At 34.0% G+C, this 16,678-nt stretch overlaps 2 protein-coding genes across 2 annotated transcripts in view; one reads left to right on the plus strand and one right to left on the minus strand.

The window, feature by feature from the left end:
• LOC107692474 (ATP-binding cassette sub-family C member 8) overlaps positions 1-758 on the plus strand; it is a 35,520-nt gene extending 34,762 nt beyond the window's left edge. Inside the window, 1 exon segment of the mRNA XM_074187023.1 lies at positions 500-758. Coding sequence (XP_074043124.1) covers positions 500-637 — 138 coding nt within the window. The 3' untranslated portion in view covers positions 638-758.
• Positions 759-3,308: 2,550 nt separating this feature from the next.
• mob2b (MOB kinase activator 2b) overlaps positions 3,309-16,678 on the minus strand; it is a 14,850-nt gene continuing 1,480 nt past the window's right edge. Inside the window, exons 2-4 of the mRNA XM_016491534.1 lie at positions 6,920-7,064; positions 5,631-5,724; positions 3,309-3,833 (exon numbers count right to left, since the gene is read on the minus strand). Of these exons, the coding sequence (XP_016347020.1) occupies positions 3,701-3,833; positions 5,631-5,724; positions 6,920-7,064 (372 nt within the window). The 3' untranslated portion in view covers positions 3,309-3,700. The remainder of the gene's footprint in view (positions 3,834-5,630; positions 5,725-6,919; positions 7,065-16,678) is intronic.

A 16,678-nucleotide genomic window follows, 5' to 3' on the forward strand; every position in this document is an offset into this window, starting at 1 on the left:
ATATCATAATTCTGACTTTCCTCAATGCAGAGTTTATATCATAATTCTGAGCTTATATCATAATTCTGACTTTCTTCAATTCTGAGTTCATATCATAATTCTGACTTTCCTCAATGCTGAGTTTATATCATAATTCTGACTTTCTTCAATGCAGAGTTTATATCATAATTCTGAGTTTATATAATAATTATTCTTCCTCATAAATTGAGTTCAGACATAAATTCAGACATTTTTCCTTGAAATTCAGTTCATATCTCATAATTGGCTTTTCTCACAATTCTGAGAACAAAAGTCTAAAGGTTAGTGTTTTTTTCTTTTCTTTTTCCAATTCTGACTTTATTCACAACTCTGAGTTTATTTCTCACAACTCTGCTTTGTTTCCCAGAATTGTGAGATAAAAAGCCACAATGACCTTGGTTTTATTCTGCGGCAGAATCAAGCTTCTATAGTGTTAAAGGGTGAGGCTCACTGTGATGGCTGATGTGTTTTGTGTCGACAGCATCGCGTTCACACCATCCTGGGCTCAGACGTTGTGATCGTGATGAAACACGGCGCTATCTTAGAATACAATGAACCGGACGTCCTGCTGGAGCAGAAGGACAGCGTTTTCTCTGCATTTGTGCGAGCGGACAAATAAAGACGGATGGATGGAGGCAGAATCATGCAAAATTCAGATGTGTATGGCTGTATATGCTTTGTGTAATATTTGTACAATTCATAAATTAAACTAAACTAATAAAACTAATAAAATGCTGAATTCCACAATAGCCTATTAGAGATCTTTAGTGAGGCTCTGTTGTAAAAAACATCAGAATTTGTGCTGCAAGTGAATTTTTTTATTTTTTATTATTTTTTTAAAGGTTCACAGTTCTTTACATACCGATACCACAGTGGTGTTTGACTCTGTACTGCCATCTATCATCACGATTTAGCATGATCGACTCGGAGTTTCATGCAAATTGCACTGATACTAGTGCATTTTAGAAAGTGGTTTACACAATAATTAATAATTCTCTTTAATAATTCCCTTACCTGTCCAACAACAACACCATGGGTGTCACTTCTCAGGATTTTCTCCATCATCGAATCTTTGCCATAGCAATCTTTATGCTGGTTTTGTGTATTTTGTGTTTCCCATAGGGATTTAAAAAAAAAAAAGTCTTGGTTTTAGAGTTGTAAAACATGAACTGAACCAGCCAGCTACGAGGAGAATCACAACATTACAAACACTGAGATGAAGCAAGAGAATATCAGACAAAAAGACAAGCAGGCTTTAATGAGAGAAAGAACTACAATCAAAGATGAAGCAGTTATATATTAAAAAAAAAAAAAAGATGGAGATATAAAACAATTGATTCAAAGATGTCGATTAGATGTGCATAGAAAATATTTCACATAGAATGCAAAATATGCACATTATGCACTCACATAAATAGTTTGAGCTCATAGCGAGAATGAATTGCATCATTCGCAGTGCTTCATGTGAGTGGGCGGAGCTCCTTTGGCATGATTTGCCCGTTTCTGTTCTCTGATTGGCGGAGATTTCTTTGCAGAATCACGGGTAATGCAGTTTTTCCCACCAGCAATTCTGCTGTTAAAAATATTACAATTATTTAAAAATAAGGCTTTAACAAAAGCACACCTTGTAGCACACAGTAGCTGTCTTTAAAGATTGATAAATTATTATTCAAAATAACTTCCACTATGGGATTTTTACTTCCGTAACCTGATTGGCTGACATGTGTATTGTGGGCGGGGTTATCATGACAACTAAAATCACTTACAGCACCTTCAGATAATCAAAACGCATTAAAAGTGCAATATTTGTGACTTGACACTTCTTGATTTCACAGATGAAAAAGAAAAAAAAAAAAAGACACCACACACAATCGTTTGTGACTTTTAAATATTTTATTAGGCTATAATTTGCAGAGCTTAAAATATTAAATCGCTTTTAACTTAAAGTATTATTAAAACACATAAAACAAAAGCCAGAGCCGAGGAGCCCTGAAAAACGTCAACTAAATCCGAAACGAAAAGGAAAACCGAGAAATAAATTAAATAAAAGGAAAAGTCTGATCTTCTCGTGGCGACACAAACTCTCTGAACAGTGATGAAGGGAGAACTAAAACATCCGTCGCTCTTTTTCTCGCCCTCTCAGTCGCTCGAAGACAATAATCTTTGCAATCGACACGTAGAGACTAAGTGTACATTCTTTTCCATTCACAAATAGTCTTTTCAGAATGAGGCTAGACATGATTACAAGCCGTCCTCCGAACTCGGGACGTTCAGAATCAACAGCAGACAACGCGAATGTCCTTGTCATTCTCGAGGGAGAACGCGTGAAACCCAGGCCCTGGAGCCAAAATGGCCGCCTGATTCACCTCGGCTCTCCTCTACAGTGGTTAACGTGCTAATATGCAACACAAGTCTGTCCCATATAAGTAGAGGGAGGATGGGATTGTTTATTTGAAATACAAATCTTTTGTAATATTATAAACGTCTTTACTGTCACTTTTGATCAAATGAATGCATACTTGCTGACCCCAATAAATATTATTATTTGTATAATTTCAAGTTATAAGACTAATTCTATTCTAAGATTATTTACTAAGAATAACAAGAATATCCCAAGACCACAGGAACCCTACATATGTTCATTCAATTTAATTCACATTTATTTGCATTGCACTTTTCATAATACATATCATTTCAAAGTGGCTTTACAGAAAATGCACGTTTCTCTGTTTTAATTAAGATTCATAAAATATAAAACTGGTTCCATTTTTCATAATGAAAAATACTTTTAAAACATTCTGCTAATGTCATTAAGTATCAACTTTTACGGAAAAATCTTAAAGCTGTTAATATTATTTAATGGACCTATAAATCTATATTTTGTAGGGCTGGACGATTAATCGAAAAGTAATCGAAACCGAAATTCAGAACCTCGAACCGACACAAGTTTCTAAAGTCAATTATTACATTTTTTTAATCCTGTTAACACTCTTCCCTTAAAAACATACCACCGTGTGAGTATTCGGCGACTATTGCAAGTTATTTATTATTTATTTATTTTTTTTAGGAAACTTGCTTTTTACATTAAAACTGAAAAGTAACATCATAAAATGTTTCCATTGCAAGCAATGTGTTCTTTTTGATTTCGGATGTTCAAAATATTCAATATATAACCATAAATAACCATAAATAGTTTGTGTTTCCTTCAATTATTTTAAAATCACAAAGATAAGATACGCACTCTTTCATTAGAAAAAAAAAATCCACCTCGTCAATAAAAAATAATAATAAAATAATTGTTAAATAATCGTAATCGAGGTAATATGTTCAATTAATCGAGATTTTGATATTAGGTCATATCGCTCAGCCCTAATATTTTGTATTGACTATGTTAACAGAAATTAATAAATACTGGAACAAATTGATTGTTAATTTATATGAACTAATTAGTTAAGTAGTTAACTAATGGGACCTTATGGTGAAGTGTTACTGTTTAAATGTACAGAATGTTGCTAATAATTTATTTCCACATCCATTGTGAGAGTCTTTATTAGTTTTCTACTAAAATTGGTCATTTGCTTTCAAATAAGCACACAACAGAAGTGACATCTATTATTATTTAAGACTATATTTACATGTGCAATATAGAGATGCACATGCATCAGCAGGTGGCGCTAGAGACTCACTCACCGTATTTGGTGGGAAAGATGTCCTCATCGGTCACCAGCTTCTGAACTGAACTCATGACGAAATCCACATACTGCGGTGCTGTGCATTTCGTCTTCTTCCCTTTCTCATCATACCAGAAGTACGTCCTGAGAGACAGATATTTGATTGAGACAATGTCAGAATCCAGGTGATTTTTGCTTAGAAACACACAGACTTCTGCATCATAACTGTTCCCCTAACACAAATATCCAATCCAAAAAACAATAGAAACCATCACAGAATTTGTAATGGTTTTACTGGTTATAACAGGACTTGTATTGGTTTTAATGGAAACTGTAATGGTGGCTGTGGGTCTCTGCTGGTAATTGTTCACCTTCTGTTGGTGGCTTGTTAAAACCAATACATCCTAATGGAATAATGTCCCAAAACACACTACAGGAAACCATTTGTGACCTGTGCTGGCAAAACGAGTCACAGTGAGCACATTTTCAAAAATGAGTTATTTTTATTTTCACTCTCTCCCTTAAAAATGATCTATGATCCGTTGGAATCGGACGCTGTTTGAATTCGACAAAGTCAGTTTTCTGAGAAAAATCAAGTTGAAGTTTTCTGAAGGTTCCAAAGCAACACTGCATTGTTTCAATGTTCCACTTCCTTCCTTAACATTAATTACTATATTAATAATCGCAATACAGCCGTTTTTAATTTGTATCTTTGTTATTAAAAATAAGAACGGATGCACAAAAACAAGAACAACAGTAGAACAAATATATAAAAAAGGAAATTGGCCTAATGCATTACTTTTTTCATTTTACATCTAAACAAAAGCATTCAAGTAAGAACAACAAATAATCAAAGGTAAAAATCACTTCAGTGTGTTCATCACAAATACATTATCACTACAAAAGCAGTTTAATCAAAAGCAGTGATTTTTTTCTTTTATTTTTTGACTAACATTAATGAGACAGACGGCCTATATTAAAACATACTGTACTGCACGGATCTCATATAATGTTGCACATCCGATGTTTTTCCCCAAACATTCTCTTGAGACATAACGGATTATGTTTATAATAAATAAAAAGAAAACAGAAAAGAATAGAGCAAGCTAGTGTTAGAGGCCTTTTTTTGCTTTTGTTAATTGCATAATAAATACAAAGAAAACAAATAGATAGATACAAAAAGATTAGAGAAGCTAGTGTGTTTTTTTTTAATTTTTTTTTTTTAAAGTAAACAGTTTTTAGTTAGTAAATGAATAGAGTGCAAGTCTAAAAGTTTTTTTTTTTTTATATTATATTACGGCTGCACGATTATGACAAAAATCATAACTGTCGATTATTCCCTTGAAATTGCAATTGCGATTATTAATTACGATTATCACAATTTACATTGAATGATGTTTATACCATTGTTTGATGCAACTGCATGCCGTATTTTGATATGAAAATAAACAAGCTGAAAACACTCTAACTGAAAAACCTTCAGTGCTTTTCTATAGTATTAAGCCTCAAATATCAACTATACATCGGATTGGTTTCTTCTTTAAATTATAAAAAAAGTAAAAATATGAATGGTATTATAGTGTTATACTAAAACTAAATCAATGGAAAAACCCTTAAGATAACATGTAGAGAGAAAAAACATATATCAAGCGTGCAGAATAACATAAGTGGACTTTGAACGATTAATTGCCACTTTGCACGATTACGTAATTGTGGCATCCGTAATTGTAATCGCGATTAGAAATTAGATTAATTGTGCAGCCCTAATCTATACAGTATATAATATTAAACTATTTTATATTGAATTAAAAATGAGACGCGTGTTCTTGTACGGTCACATCTCTCCCCGAGGTCGAGCTGGAGTGCAGGTTGTGACCTCGGCCCCTGGGTCGCGACCCCTGGGAGTCTAGTTTCCGCTCGGCTTAATAATGGATAACTCACGTGTTGCAGGCGGTCATGGCCGGACACGTGTCTCCCGTGCAGAACTCAGAGATCGTGCTGTACTGCAGGTTGATGAGATTGAAGAACGTGGTGGCTAGAGAATCACACAGAGATGCAACGATTAAGGAACGATAAAACACAGCATTCCTATAAAAGTCATTCTATAAAAACTAAGCCCTAAATACGCATTAGCAATGATCAGGTGACCTTAACTTATACTATGTGTAATATCCATTTTTCTAAACATCGGCACAAATCTTTACACCTTTTTCATTTGTTTTACATTTTTTAAAATTGATGCAAATATGCACATTTAATAAGATTACATATAACAGTATTTTAATTATCATTTATGAACATTAGCTATTATTGTGTCTATATATATATTATGTAAGCTACCTATAATTTATCATGTAAAAGTACTGTGGTAATATATCAACAACTGTTTTCAACATCAGAAATGTTTCTTGAGCAGCAAATCAGCATATTAGAATGATTTCTGAAGATCATGTGACACTGAAGACTGGAGTAATGATGCTGAAAATTCAGCGCTGCATCACAGAAATACATTACAGTTTAACAGATATTCACATAGAACACAGCTGTTTGAAATTGTAATAATATAACAGTGTTTTTGATGAAATAAATACAGCTTTGGTGAAATATATTACATATATATCTTAAATATATTCTATGTAAATGAAACAATCTACTCAACAAGAACTGATCCAGAGAAATGATTAACCATTAAAAGGCTGTGATTTTGGTTTAATAAGTGCTTGTGGAATTTGAAAGTGTATTAAAGTTTCCTAAATTAAGCCATACTTTGTGTTTTTTTTCCCACATGTTTTCTTTCAAGATAAAATGGAGGGGAATGCAAACAATGGTGTGATTCGTGGCTCTGGAGCTGATTTATCATGCGGTTATATAACACAGAGGTGAAATCATGTTTTCAAAACACGACTAGTAACTAGACACAACACAACCGCAGACGGTCAGCCGCGGTTGTGGTCAAGGGTCGGCCGTTGCCAGATTAAAAACAACCAACATACCGCAACGTGGGAAAATTATACCTAAAATTGGGGACCTTTTTTTTTTTTTTTTGCATTTCTATGATTGCTATGGCCCAAAAACTTTTTTAAAAAAGCAACTAAATAATTAAACAGCATTTCAGGACATGATCCTTGGCTTCAGATGTGATCTTCTACCAAAAGAGCATCAACAACTGCATTGCGAATTTAATTTCTATTGCAGGGTTAATTCTATATGAGGTGATGCGAGTCACTCACTGCTGCAAGCGAGCCATTCGTTCAGGTCGATCTCTCTCGGTAAAACCACCAGCTCCTTGAGGTCGAAGTCGACGACTCTTACTTTGGTGTGTTCTGCATCCAGGTAATGCTTCTTCTCCTCGGGGGGCGGCTTCTTTCCATTGGGCTTCAGATTCCAAAAGTTAAGTACTTGTAATTAGAATATATTGCATTTAAAAATGCTCATAATCAGATTACAGTTACTTTTTATGGATTACATGATTACATATTATCGACACAGTAACAGTAAATTATTCATACTTTACTGATTCAAACTAATTCTTCTTTTTTTTTTTTTTCTCCACCCCAGAATGGAAAACCCTGATGTAATGTGATGTTTAATGCACATAATGTTGTTGATAAAGAATGAAAGGTATTTTCTCTGTATTTTTTATGTTTGTATTTTATTTCAATACAGGGTAAACGAGATGGGTCAAAAGAAATCTAAACGCAATTGGAATACATTACCTACATTAACTGAAACTAACTAACTACAATTTTGTGTACATTAACGGACTACAATTTGCAAGTAATCTACCCAGCACTGTATGTGTGTATATATATATATATATATATATGTGCATTAAATAAAATAAAAATAATCAAATATTATATAAATTAAAAACATTTCTTTATAAAATCTCAACACTGAAATGTCCAAAAATAAATACATTCTTTAAAAAATCATTGCATATGTATGTGTGAAGATGGTCCATTATTTCTGAGGGGGCCTAGTACAAGTTTCTGTGTTATGTAAGCACATACGGACACCTCGTGCATCGCAGCAAACTACGCAACGATCTGTGCACATACATTTTTCCACTGCAGGTTTGCCCAGTTAACCTTGCCCTGTGATTAGCACAGCAAACCAGACATCCAGGCTTTTCCTTCCACTTCTATTTTTAGCAGAGGCGGGTTGTATTACCATCAGACCCAGCGGCCCGTTCCCAGTCCTCCCACCACACCCGCGCTAATACAGTAATAACACTCCACTCCAACACACAAGAGCTGCTTTCATGGAAAACAAGAGCTTTAAAAGCCAACAATTACCTCACAGCACCTTCAAAACGCGAACGACTTCTGACAGGAGATGCTTCGCAAATCAAGCTTTCATACAAAACCACTTTGACAAACTTTTACTGTGTCAGAGATGACTGAGTAGGTCGGGGTAAATGTGCTAACAGAGCACGATTTTGTTCATGCCAGTTACTTTTAATCTGAGGCGAGTAGACAGATTTATTTATTTCAACAATAAATTGGAGTGGAAATATAATTCTGTTACGAAACGTAAAACTAAACTAAACTAAACGTAAACTAAACTAAAACTAAACCTAAACTGAACTAAAAAAATGAAACTAAACTAAAAAAAAAAAAACTGAACTAAACTAAACTAAACTAAACTAAACTAAACGTAAACTAAACTAAAACTAAACCTAAACTGAACTAAAAAAATGAAACTAAACTAAAAAAAAAAAAACTGAACTAAACTAAACTAAACTAAACTAAACTAAACGTAAACTAAACTAAAACTAAACCTAAACTGAACTACAAAAAAAATAAACTAAACTTAAAACTAAACTAAACCTAAACTAAAAAAAAATAAAATAAAATAAAATAAACTAAACTAAAAAAAACTAATAAAACTTAACAAAACTAAACTAAACTTAAAACTAAACATAAACTCAAATTAAACTAAACTTAAACTAAACGTAAACTAAAACTAAATCTAAACTGAACTAAAAAAATAAACAAAACTAAAATAAAACGTAACAAAACTAAACTAAACTTAAACTAAACTAAAACTAAACCTAAACTGAACTAAAAAAATAAACAAAACTAAAATAAAACTTAACAAAACTAAACTAAACTTAAACTAAACTAAAACTAAACCTAAACTGAACTAAAAAAATAAACAAAACTAAAATAAAACTTAACAAAACTAAACTAAACTTAAACTAAACTAAAACTAAACCTAAACTGAACTAAAAAAATAAACAAAACTAAAATAAAACTTAACAAAACTAAACTAAACTTAAACTAAACTAAAACTAAACCTAAACTGAACTAAAAAAAAAACTAAACCAAACTAAAAAAACAAAACAAATAAAACTTAACAAAACTAAACTAAACTTAAAACTAAACATAAACTAAAATTAAACTAAACGTAAACTAAAACTAAATCTAAACCTAAACTGAACTAAAAAAAATAAAAACTAAAATAAACTAAAAGAAAACTAAACTAAACTAAAACTAAAACTAAACTAAACTAAACTAAACTAAACTATCAGCACACTGAAAATTATAGCTACAAAAACATTTTTGGGTCTTTTGGATGTGCATACCTTTTTGCAATTCTTCGTTATTAAAATGTTTACATAATTTTTTTTTTAATTTTTAAATTTGATTAATTACTTGGTTATTAAATAAAATATACTTTTAGTTTGATAAAAATGTTGCAACAATACCAATACTATTATACAAATATCTATCAAATAAGTTTTGGCTTTCGGCCAAGTGCATTCATAATTTTTATTTCAGTGCATCACTAATAATAATAATAATAATAATAATAATAGTTGGTTACACTTTATTTCGATAGTCCACTTTAGACATTCTACTAACTATAAGTAACTACATGTCAACTAATTCTCATTAATTTGCATCTACATGTCTACTAACTCTCAGAGTAGACTGTTAGGGTAGGTTTAGGGTTAGTAGAATAAGTTGACAAAGAAAGTGTTAGCAGATATTAAGCAGACAGTCTACTAATACTCTACTAACTGCTAGTTGACATGTAGTTGCAAAGTTACTTACTGTTAACAGAATGTCTAAAGTGGACTATCGAATAAAGTGTTACCTAATAGTTTTTCTGTTAATACTGATTATTTTAAATACTTACAAATACTTTTACCACCCAAAAAAAAAAAAAAAATTATAATAATACTAGGTTACTAGGTTAATGTTAAGTGATCGCTGATGGTATTATGTTTAAGAATTACTGGTCATATGTGTTATATGGAAACATTTGCTTCATACATACACACATCAGCAAGATAATACAATATATGAGCAGAACAAAAACAATTGACCTATTAATTGGAAATTGGCTTTATCTTTAACTTTGACATCAGCATCTGCAGAAAGCAATATCGCTGACCTCTAACGGGGAGATTCTCATATCAGCCGTGTTTCTTATTTCAAACGTGAGGCCAAGCAGCTGGAAACAGTAAAGAGCTCTCATATCTTAGTGTTTTTCTCCTACAGCACGGCAGTCCAATAATAGCAGCGCGATATAAAGCCGCGTCTGTGTCCGTCTGAAAGGACAGACCGGCCTGCTCTTTAGACAGCTGCTCCCATGTTGTTTGACTCTGGGGCCCGGGGCCAGTTCAGGCTCTCCACACAGAGAGCGGCCTTGTTGCTTTAATGAAGAGGCCCGACCTAAAGCCTCAGCTAAACACACAGAGACTCACGTCCACACGCTGACCACTAACACACTCGGAGTCTGCAGTGACAGCAGAGATGGTCTGGGGCCGTTTTGTGGAGGATTTCATTACCTGAAGCGCGATAAAACAACATTTATATCTAAAGAAAAATAACTGTTGGGTATCATTTGTGACCATGGACCACAAAACCAGTCATAAGGATCAATTTTATTTGAAAATCTGGAATCTGAGGGTGCAAATAAAAAAAATCTAAATATTGAGAAAATCGCCTTTAAAGCTGTCCAAATGAAGTTCTTAGCAATGCATATTACAAATCAAAAATGAAGTTTATATATATATTTACTGTAGGGAATTTACAAAATATCTTCATGGAACATGATCTTTACTTAATATCTTAATGATTTTTGGCATAAAAGAAAAACTGATAATTTTCACCCATACAATGTATTGTTGGCTATTGCTACAAATATACCTGTGCTGCTTATGACTGCTTTTGTGCTCCAGGGTCACATTTATGAATTGATTTTCCAGTCTGCAGCATCCACAAATTCCCTCCGTCTCCATGCAAAGTCAGTCTTCTTGGATTCTTTTGTTCCCTTTTCAGCCCACTTAAGACGAACAGTTCCTGATTCCTGGAAAAGCATGGCACTAAAGCCAGGACGTGCCCTCTGGAAACAGCTTTTAGGGGAAAGTCATTGTGAGGGTGTTTAATGGTGCGTTTCATCTTGAACGGCACATAATGCATGTCAAGAGTTTGAGGACGATCAGCAGGAGAAGCCTCGAGTCCAGAGTGAAGCGTGGCAGAAGGGTTTCACAAACTTTGTTTTTTAAGTCAAACTTGCCAAACAAAATTTGAACAAAGATTTTTTTTTTTTTAGAATTTATATTTCAATAATTTACAACAGATTCATGCTCACGGTTCTCTGATATAAAATGTTTATTATTTTCTGTTTTATTTTAAAATTGTTTATGCATATGACTGCATATTGATACTTTTTGTATTATTTCTATTTCAATGGTTAAAATGAAGATAAATATATTTATGCTGTCAAATATTTCATGCTACACTAGAAGTTACCAAACTTTATCTCTTAAATTCGCCACTTTCAAACGCTCAAACCCTTGAGCTTCTAACATTTCAAATCCTTAAGCGTTTATTTTGTGGAATAACTGGTAAAATTCTGTAAACTTCCACAGAAAATTATGCAAATGTGTAAATAAAGTCAACCAAGCACATGTTGTGTTTCCAAAATGCACATTAAACTCATCGCATTAGGCGTGCAACTGTATTAAACTTTCATGCTATAAGCTATATTGCAACTTTACTTTGCTAAATTGTGCATTTGATTTTACAAATTATAAACAACTTGTGAAGCCCCATTTGGGAAACTCAGCATTATCTGACAGTGATTCAAGGGCACTTTTGGTTTGTTTATGGTTCTCCAGATTTGATATTGCGTTCATTTCTTAAAGCTGTTTTTTTAATGATAAATTGCTCTTGTTCACTGTACAAGCACATCTGTTCGCCATTCATGCAATGTTCTAAGAGATACAGAAACAAAGGACGACTCAAACGCTTGAACAACTGGAAGCCCATGAGAGAAGCTGCAGCCGTTCAGAGCAACTGCTGTTCAATGGTTAAAGAAAGCAGCTTCATTCTCGAATCACAAATTCACTTCAAATTCTGTTTGAAATTTAAATCCCACTGTAGCCAGTTTCACACTTAAAATGACAACTCATTGATTTTGGTTTTCAACTTTACTAGAAGGGCTCAGGCACAAAATGATACAATGATGCAATTGTTTACACTCCATTAAAAAGTAACAAAGTAACACATATTTTAGGTAAATTGATGGGCATAGAAGAAGAAACTTTCTCACTGCTATTATTTGATTTTTTTCTTCTCTGAATTGTACATTAAACAGTTTTATATGCTGCACTACAAAGTGAGACTGCACTTGATCTGCTCTTGTTTTTTTACACAAAAAACAACTCGTACCTTCACTCACACACTCTCTCTCACACACACACACACACACACACACACACACACACACTCACACTCACACAACAATAAGTGTACACAGTAGGGGTGTGCGATATATATCGTCTGCAATAATATCGTAATTGTTGTTTTAACGATGTGCGATTTAAAATTATACAGTTTATTGCAAAAACCGAACAAAACACCCCTATTGAGTACACGCATCCATGAAGTCTAGTAGGTTAGACTCGCGAGCGTTCTTTCACTGCATGATTCAGTCTATTAAAATACACTTGGAATGATCACAAAATTCAAGATATGTAGGCAGAAAATTTATTTATTTATATAACTTCATACAGTTAATATCACACGAAGAGTGATTTTTTTTTCTCCAAAAATCAGCATGATTACGAATCTGATATTGATTTTATACAACAGTTTAATAAACAAGAAGTATTTATTTATATAACTTCATACAGTTAATATCACACGAAGAGTGATTTTTTTTCTCCAAAAATCAGCATGATTACGAATCTGATATTGATTTTATACAACAGTTTAATAAACAAGAAGTTAATATTAAGAGACGTAAACCATATTGCCTGTTTTTTGCTCTATTTCACCAACAAAAATAACTCCAAACACAGCCACAGCACTGTTCTGCGTCTCTGAGCAACATGACGACGACGGCGTTTGGTTCCTTAATAAATCAACCGTTAAAACGATTGGCTCACTTATTAACAGTGACTTGCTGCCACCTACTGGCGGTTTTAATAACGGCGTTTGGTTCCTTAATAAATCAACCGTTAAAACGATTCGGTTCAATCGCAATGGCTCACTTATTAACAGTGACTTGCTGCCACCTACTGGTGGTTTTAATTTCACAAAGTATCTTTTCATTTTTTAGATAATTTAAAATATCAAAACATTATTTATGCATTTGTAGCTGCAAGTTAAATGCATTCATGTCGTGCTTTAAACCGTGTGTAAGCCACCTACTGGCGGTTTTAATTTCACAAAGTATCTTTTCAATTTTTAGATAATTTAAAATATCAAAACATTATTTATGCATTTGTAGCTGCAAGTTAAATGCATTCATGTCGTGCTTTAAACCGTGTGTAAATCAATTTTGTTTGTACTGAATTAATTTGCCTTGTAACAGTCCAAGGGCCAATTATACTAAAAAGGGCAAATTAGAGCGAGAGCGCAATTCCAAAACAGCACCGATGGGCGAGGACATTTTTTGCGTGTGATTTACTAACAACGCGCACATTAAAAAACACAGACGCAACATCTAATTTACATATCGACCAATGCAATATACCACATGCAGTGGAAACTAGCATAGTCGCAAATAAAGAATTAAGAAATAAAGAAGCCACAGTACACTGAAAAGAACCGGAGGCCAAAAATGAAGGTTTGCTAGAAGTTTTGATAGACCTGGTATTCCAAGTCGTCTTTTATTTCGTTTTTTTCATTTTCAAATTAAAAATAACATGGCCTGGCAAATGATATGTTTGGATAATGTATTCTTCTGGCATTCAAAATAAATTAATACGTGTGGCTCAAAAAGAACGAATCAGCACTAATTCTTCACTGCGTGCCTTTAGTAAAAAATTAAAGTACAATTTTAACACCAAAAGACGGTTTGCGCTGCTGCAAGCTGTTAGTAAAACTGGCCCCAAATGTCTTATTATTCTAATTGACTGAATAAATTGGCTTGACTAAAAAAAAAAAAAATAAAAATAAAAAAAAAAGAACACACTTTTAGAAAAAAATGGCTTTATACAGGTAAAAATGCCCATAAAAAGGTAAGAATCAATTTTAACTGATTGGAAAATATTATTTCTGTCACTGTCGTGAACCACCACACAGAATATGAAGAATATCAAAAACTTTAGGAGTCGAGATATCAGCACAATATCACACTCAGCAAAACAGTCTAATTATCCCAGAAAATATGGAGATATATATTTTTTGTCAATATCGCACACCCCTAGTACACAGTCCAATGTGATTATGCATTCAAAGGCTGACTGTGCCACAGGCTTTAGGCCAAGTACAAAACATGCACGCAGTGACAACAGTCAATTATTGCAGATGACTGCTCAGTGTGGTCTGATTGCTGACCTGCCTGCGTTTGACTCCATTTATGGTTAATAAAACAGGCTCTGGCACATTTCTCGTATGCCTGTGGCTTTCAGGAAAGTCAAATGATGCAAAAGACGTTTCGGCTTAATCGCTGTTCCCAACTTCCTTCCCGGGATCACAATCGAACAATGAACTACAGACTCGCGAAAAGAAATGCAGATGCAGAGATCTAGATTGCAGACAGACATGACGTCTGAGAAGGCATCTCTGATGCTCTTTGTGGGAACAAGACGAGCTCAGCTGTTATGAATGGCCGTGCGAGATACGATCAGAGACTGGTGTCGCTCTCAGACAGAGAAATGTGAAAAGTTTGTGCAATTAGGAGCGTTTGACTGGGCGGAATCGAGCCTATTTTTATTCTCAGGGCATGTTCTCTGGCAAATACTCAGAAGCTACATGCCTAGTCCATTATGGGCGAGACGCAATGAAAAACATTCCAATGACTCGCTGACGCATTTCCTACTTTCAGAGTCAAGACGGAGATAAAATGCATTCCGTGCTTTATTAATGCATCATGCAAAATCCAAAAAAGCATGGTATTTGACTCTAAAGTAGTAGCATTTAATGCATAAAACAGCAAAAGGCATAGTATGACATCTTGATCCACTAATAAATGCTGTTTTTTTTGCAACTTGGTGCATTTATATAAACCAGCAGAATCTCAACTATTTAAACTATTCAAAAACATGAGAATCCTACGTACGAACTGACCTTCAGGTTCAGAAAAATGACAAACACGTCAGGAATAAACCTCACTGAGGGGGTAGAAAAACATGCCTTAAATCCCAAATTAGTAAACAAATATTGTAATGGGCGTGAAAGAAGAAAGCAGTGTGGTTTAATTTGCTAACTGGGTTAATCCTTTCGCTCCATCTCAAGACTTAAAAGGCAAAGTCACTTAGCAAACCTCTTCAAACTAGGGAGTCTCCACATATTTCCTCAGACGTTGATCCCACCTAAAACACATTAGCAAATCTGAGAGGTTAAGCTGAGCCACGGCCGATATGAACCGAGAAGCAGCTTTCTGACTCCAGACTGACTGACTCGAGCCTGAAAAGTGCTATTTAAAAGACTATAATAGAAACATCAAATTAGTCCCTTCTCTGAAAAGCCACAGTCTGAGGGAACGCAGGAACGCCAAGACTAGACTAAAATTAGATGGATGTCAGCTTGAGGCTGATGCTATAGTACACAGCTATAAAAGAGCAGTGGTTTATTTCACCTGCAAAGCTGTGCATTAAATCTCAAATCCAGACGTTTAAAGTTCATGCAAAGTGTGGCATTCTTGGTACGGCATAATGCTATAATGTTGCCTATCTGCAGTGCAAATAAATGCAAGTCTATAAACAAGTGTACATAAACTTTCTAACTGGTTGCAACTTATTTAAAGACAGATAACTAGACTCTCCTCACAAATACACTGCTAACATCACACTCATTCAAGACATTCACACTTGCATTTATCAAGCATGCAATAATCCCTAGAGTTGATAATTACCAACACTTTCATATATAATGCTTCTCAAAGAAATATGATGTAAAATGAAAACACAAGCATAACGGATAGTTATGGCTGGCCATGATAATCCCTGAAATCCCCAGCAAACACGCTGTACGCGATCCGTGCTCATTGCAGCTGCGCACACAGCATGAGAGTTTGTTAAATGATTAACTGATAGACAGAAAGAGCGCTCTTCTTTCAGTCGCTCACCTGAGGCCACCGAACGATCCCAGACACTGAGCCAGACTGTACCCATTCAATTATTCACTAAAACAGTGCACCTGAGCATTAATCAACAAGAAATTAGCTTCCATTGTAATCTGGAAAACACACAGCCTAAATTTAGTCATTAAACCGCACTCTGGATAAAAAGGGCCGACTAAATAACTAATAAAGCATTTGGATGTGTCTCAAAACCTACTGTGCTGCCTACCTAGACAGCATTACGGGGACTGCATCCAAATGCATAGTATCTTATATACAGCGGGGTCCAAAAGTCTGAAACTACATGCCAATAATAATAATAATAAATAATAATAAATAAAATCAAGCAGCTAATTGTAATGCTAAATGCTTTTTTTTTTTACTCTCTATATGGAAATTAGTCTTTTTGTCTCCACTGCTGGTACAACTAGGGGTGTGCGATATTGACAAAAAATTAT

This window comes from Sinocyclocheilus anshuiensis, unplaced genomic scaffold, assembly GCF_001515605.1.
Source record: "Sinocyclocheilus anshuiensis isolate Anshui unplaced genomic scaffold, SAMN03320099.WGS_v1.1 scaffold1082, whole genome shotgun sequence".
Lineage (NCBI taxonomy): Eukaryota > Metazoa > Chordata > Actinopteri > Cypriniformes > Cyprinidae > Sinocyclocheilus > Sinocyclocheilus anshuiensis.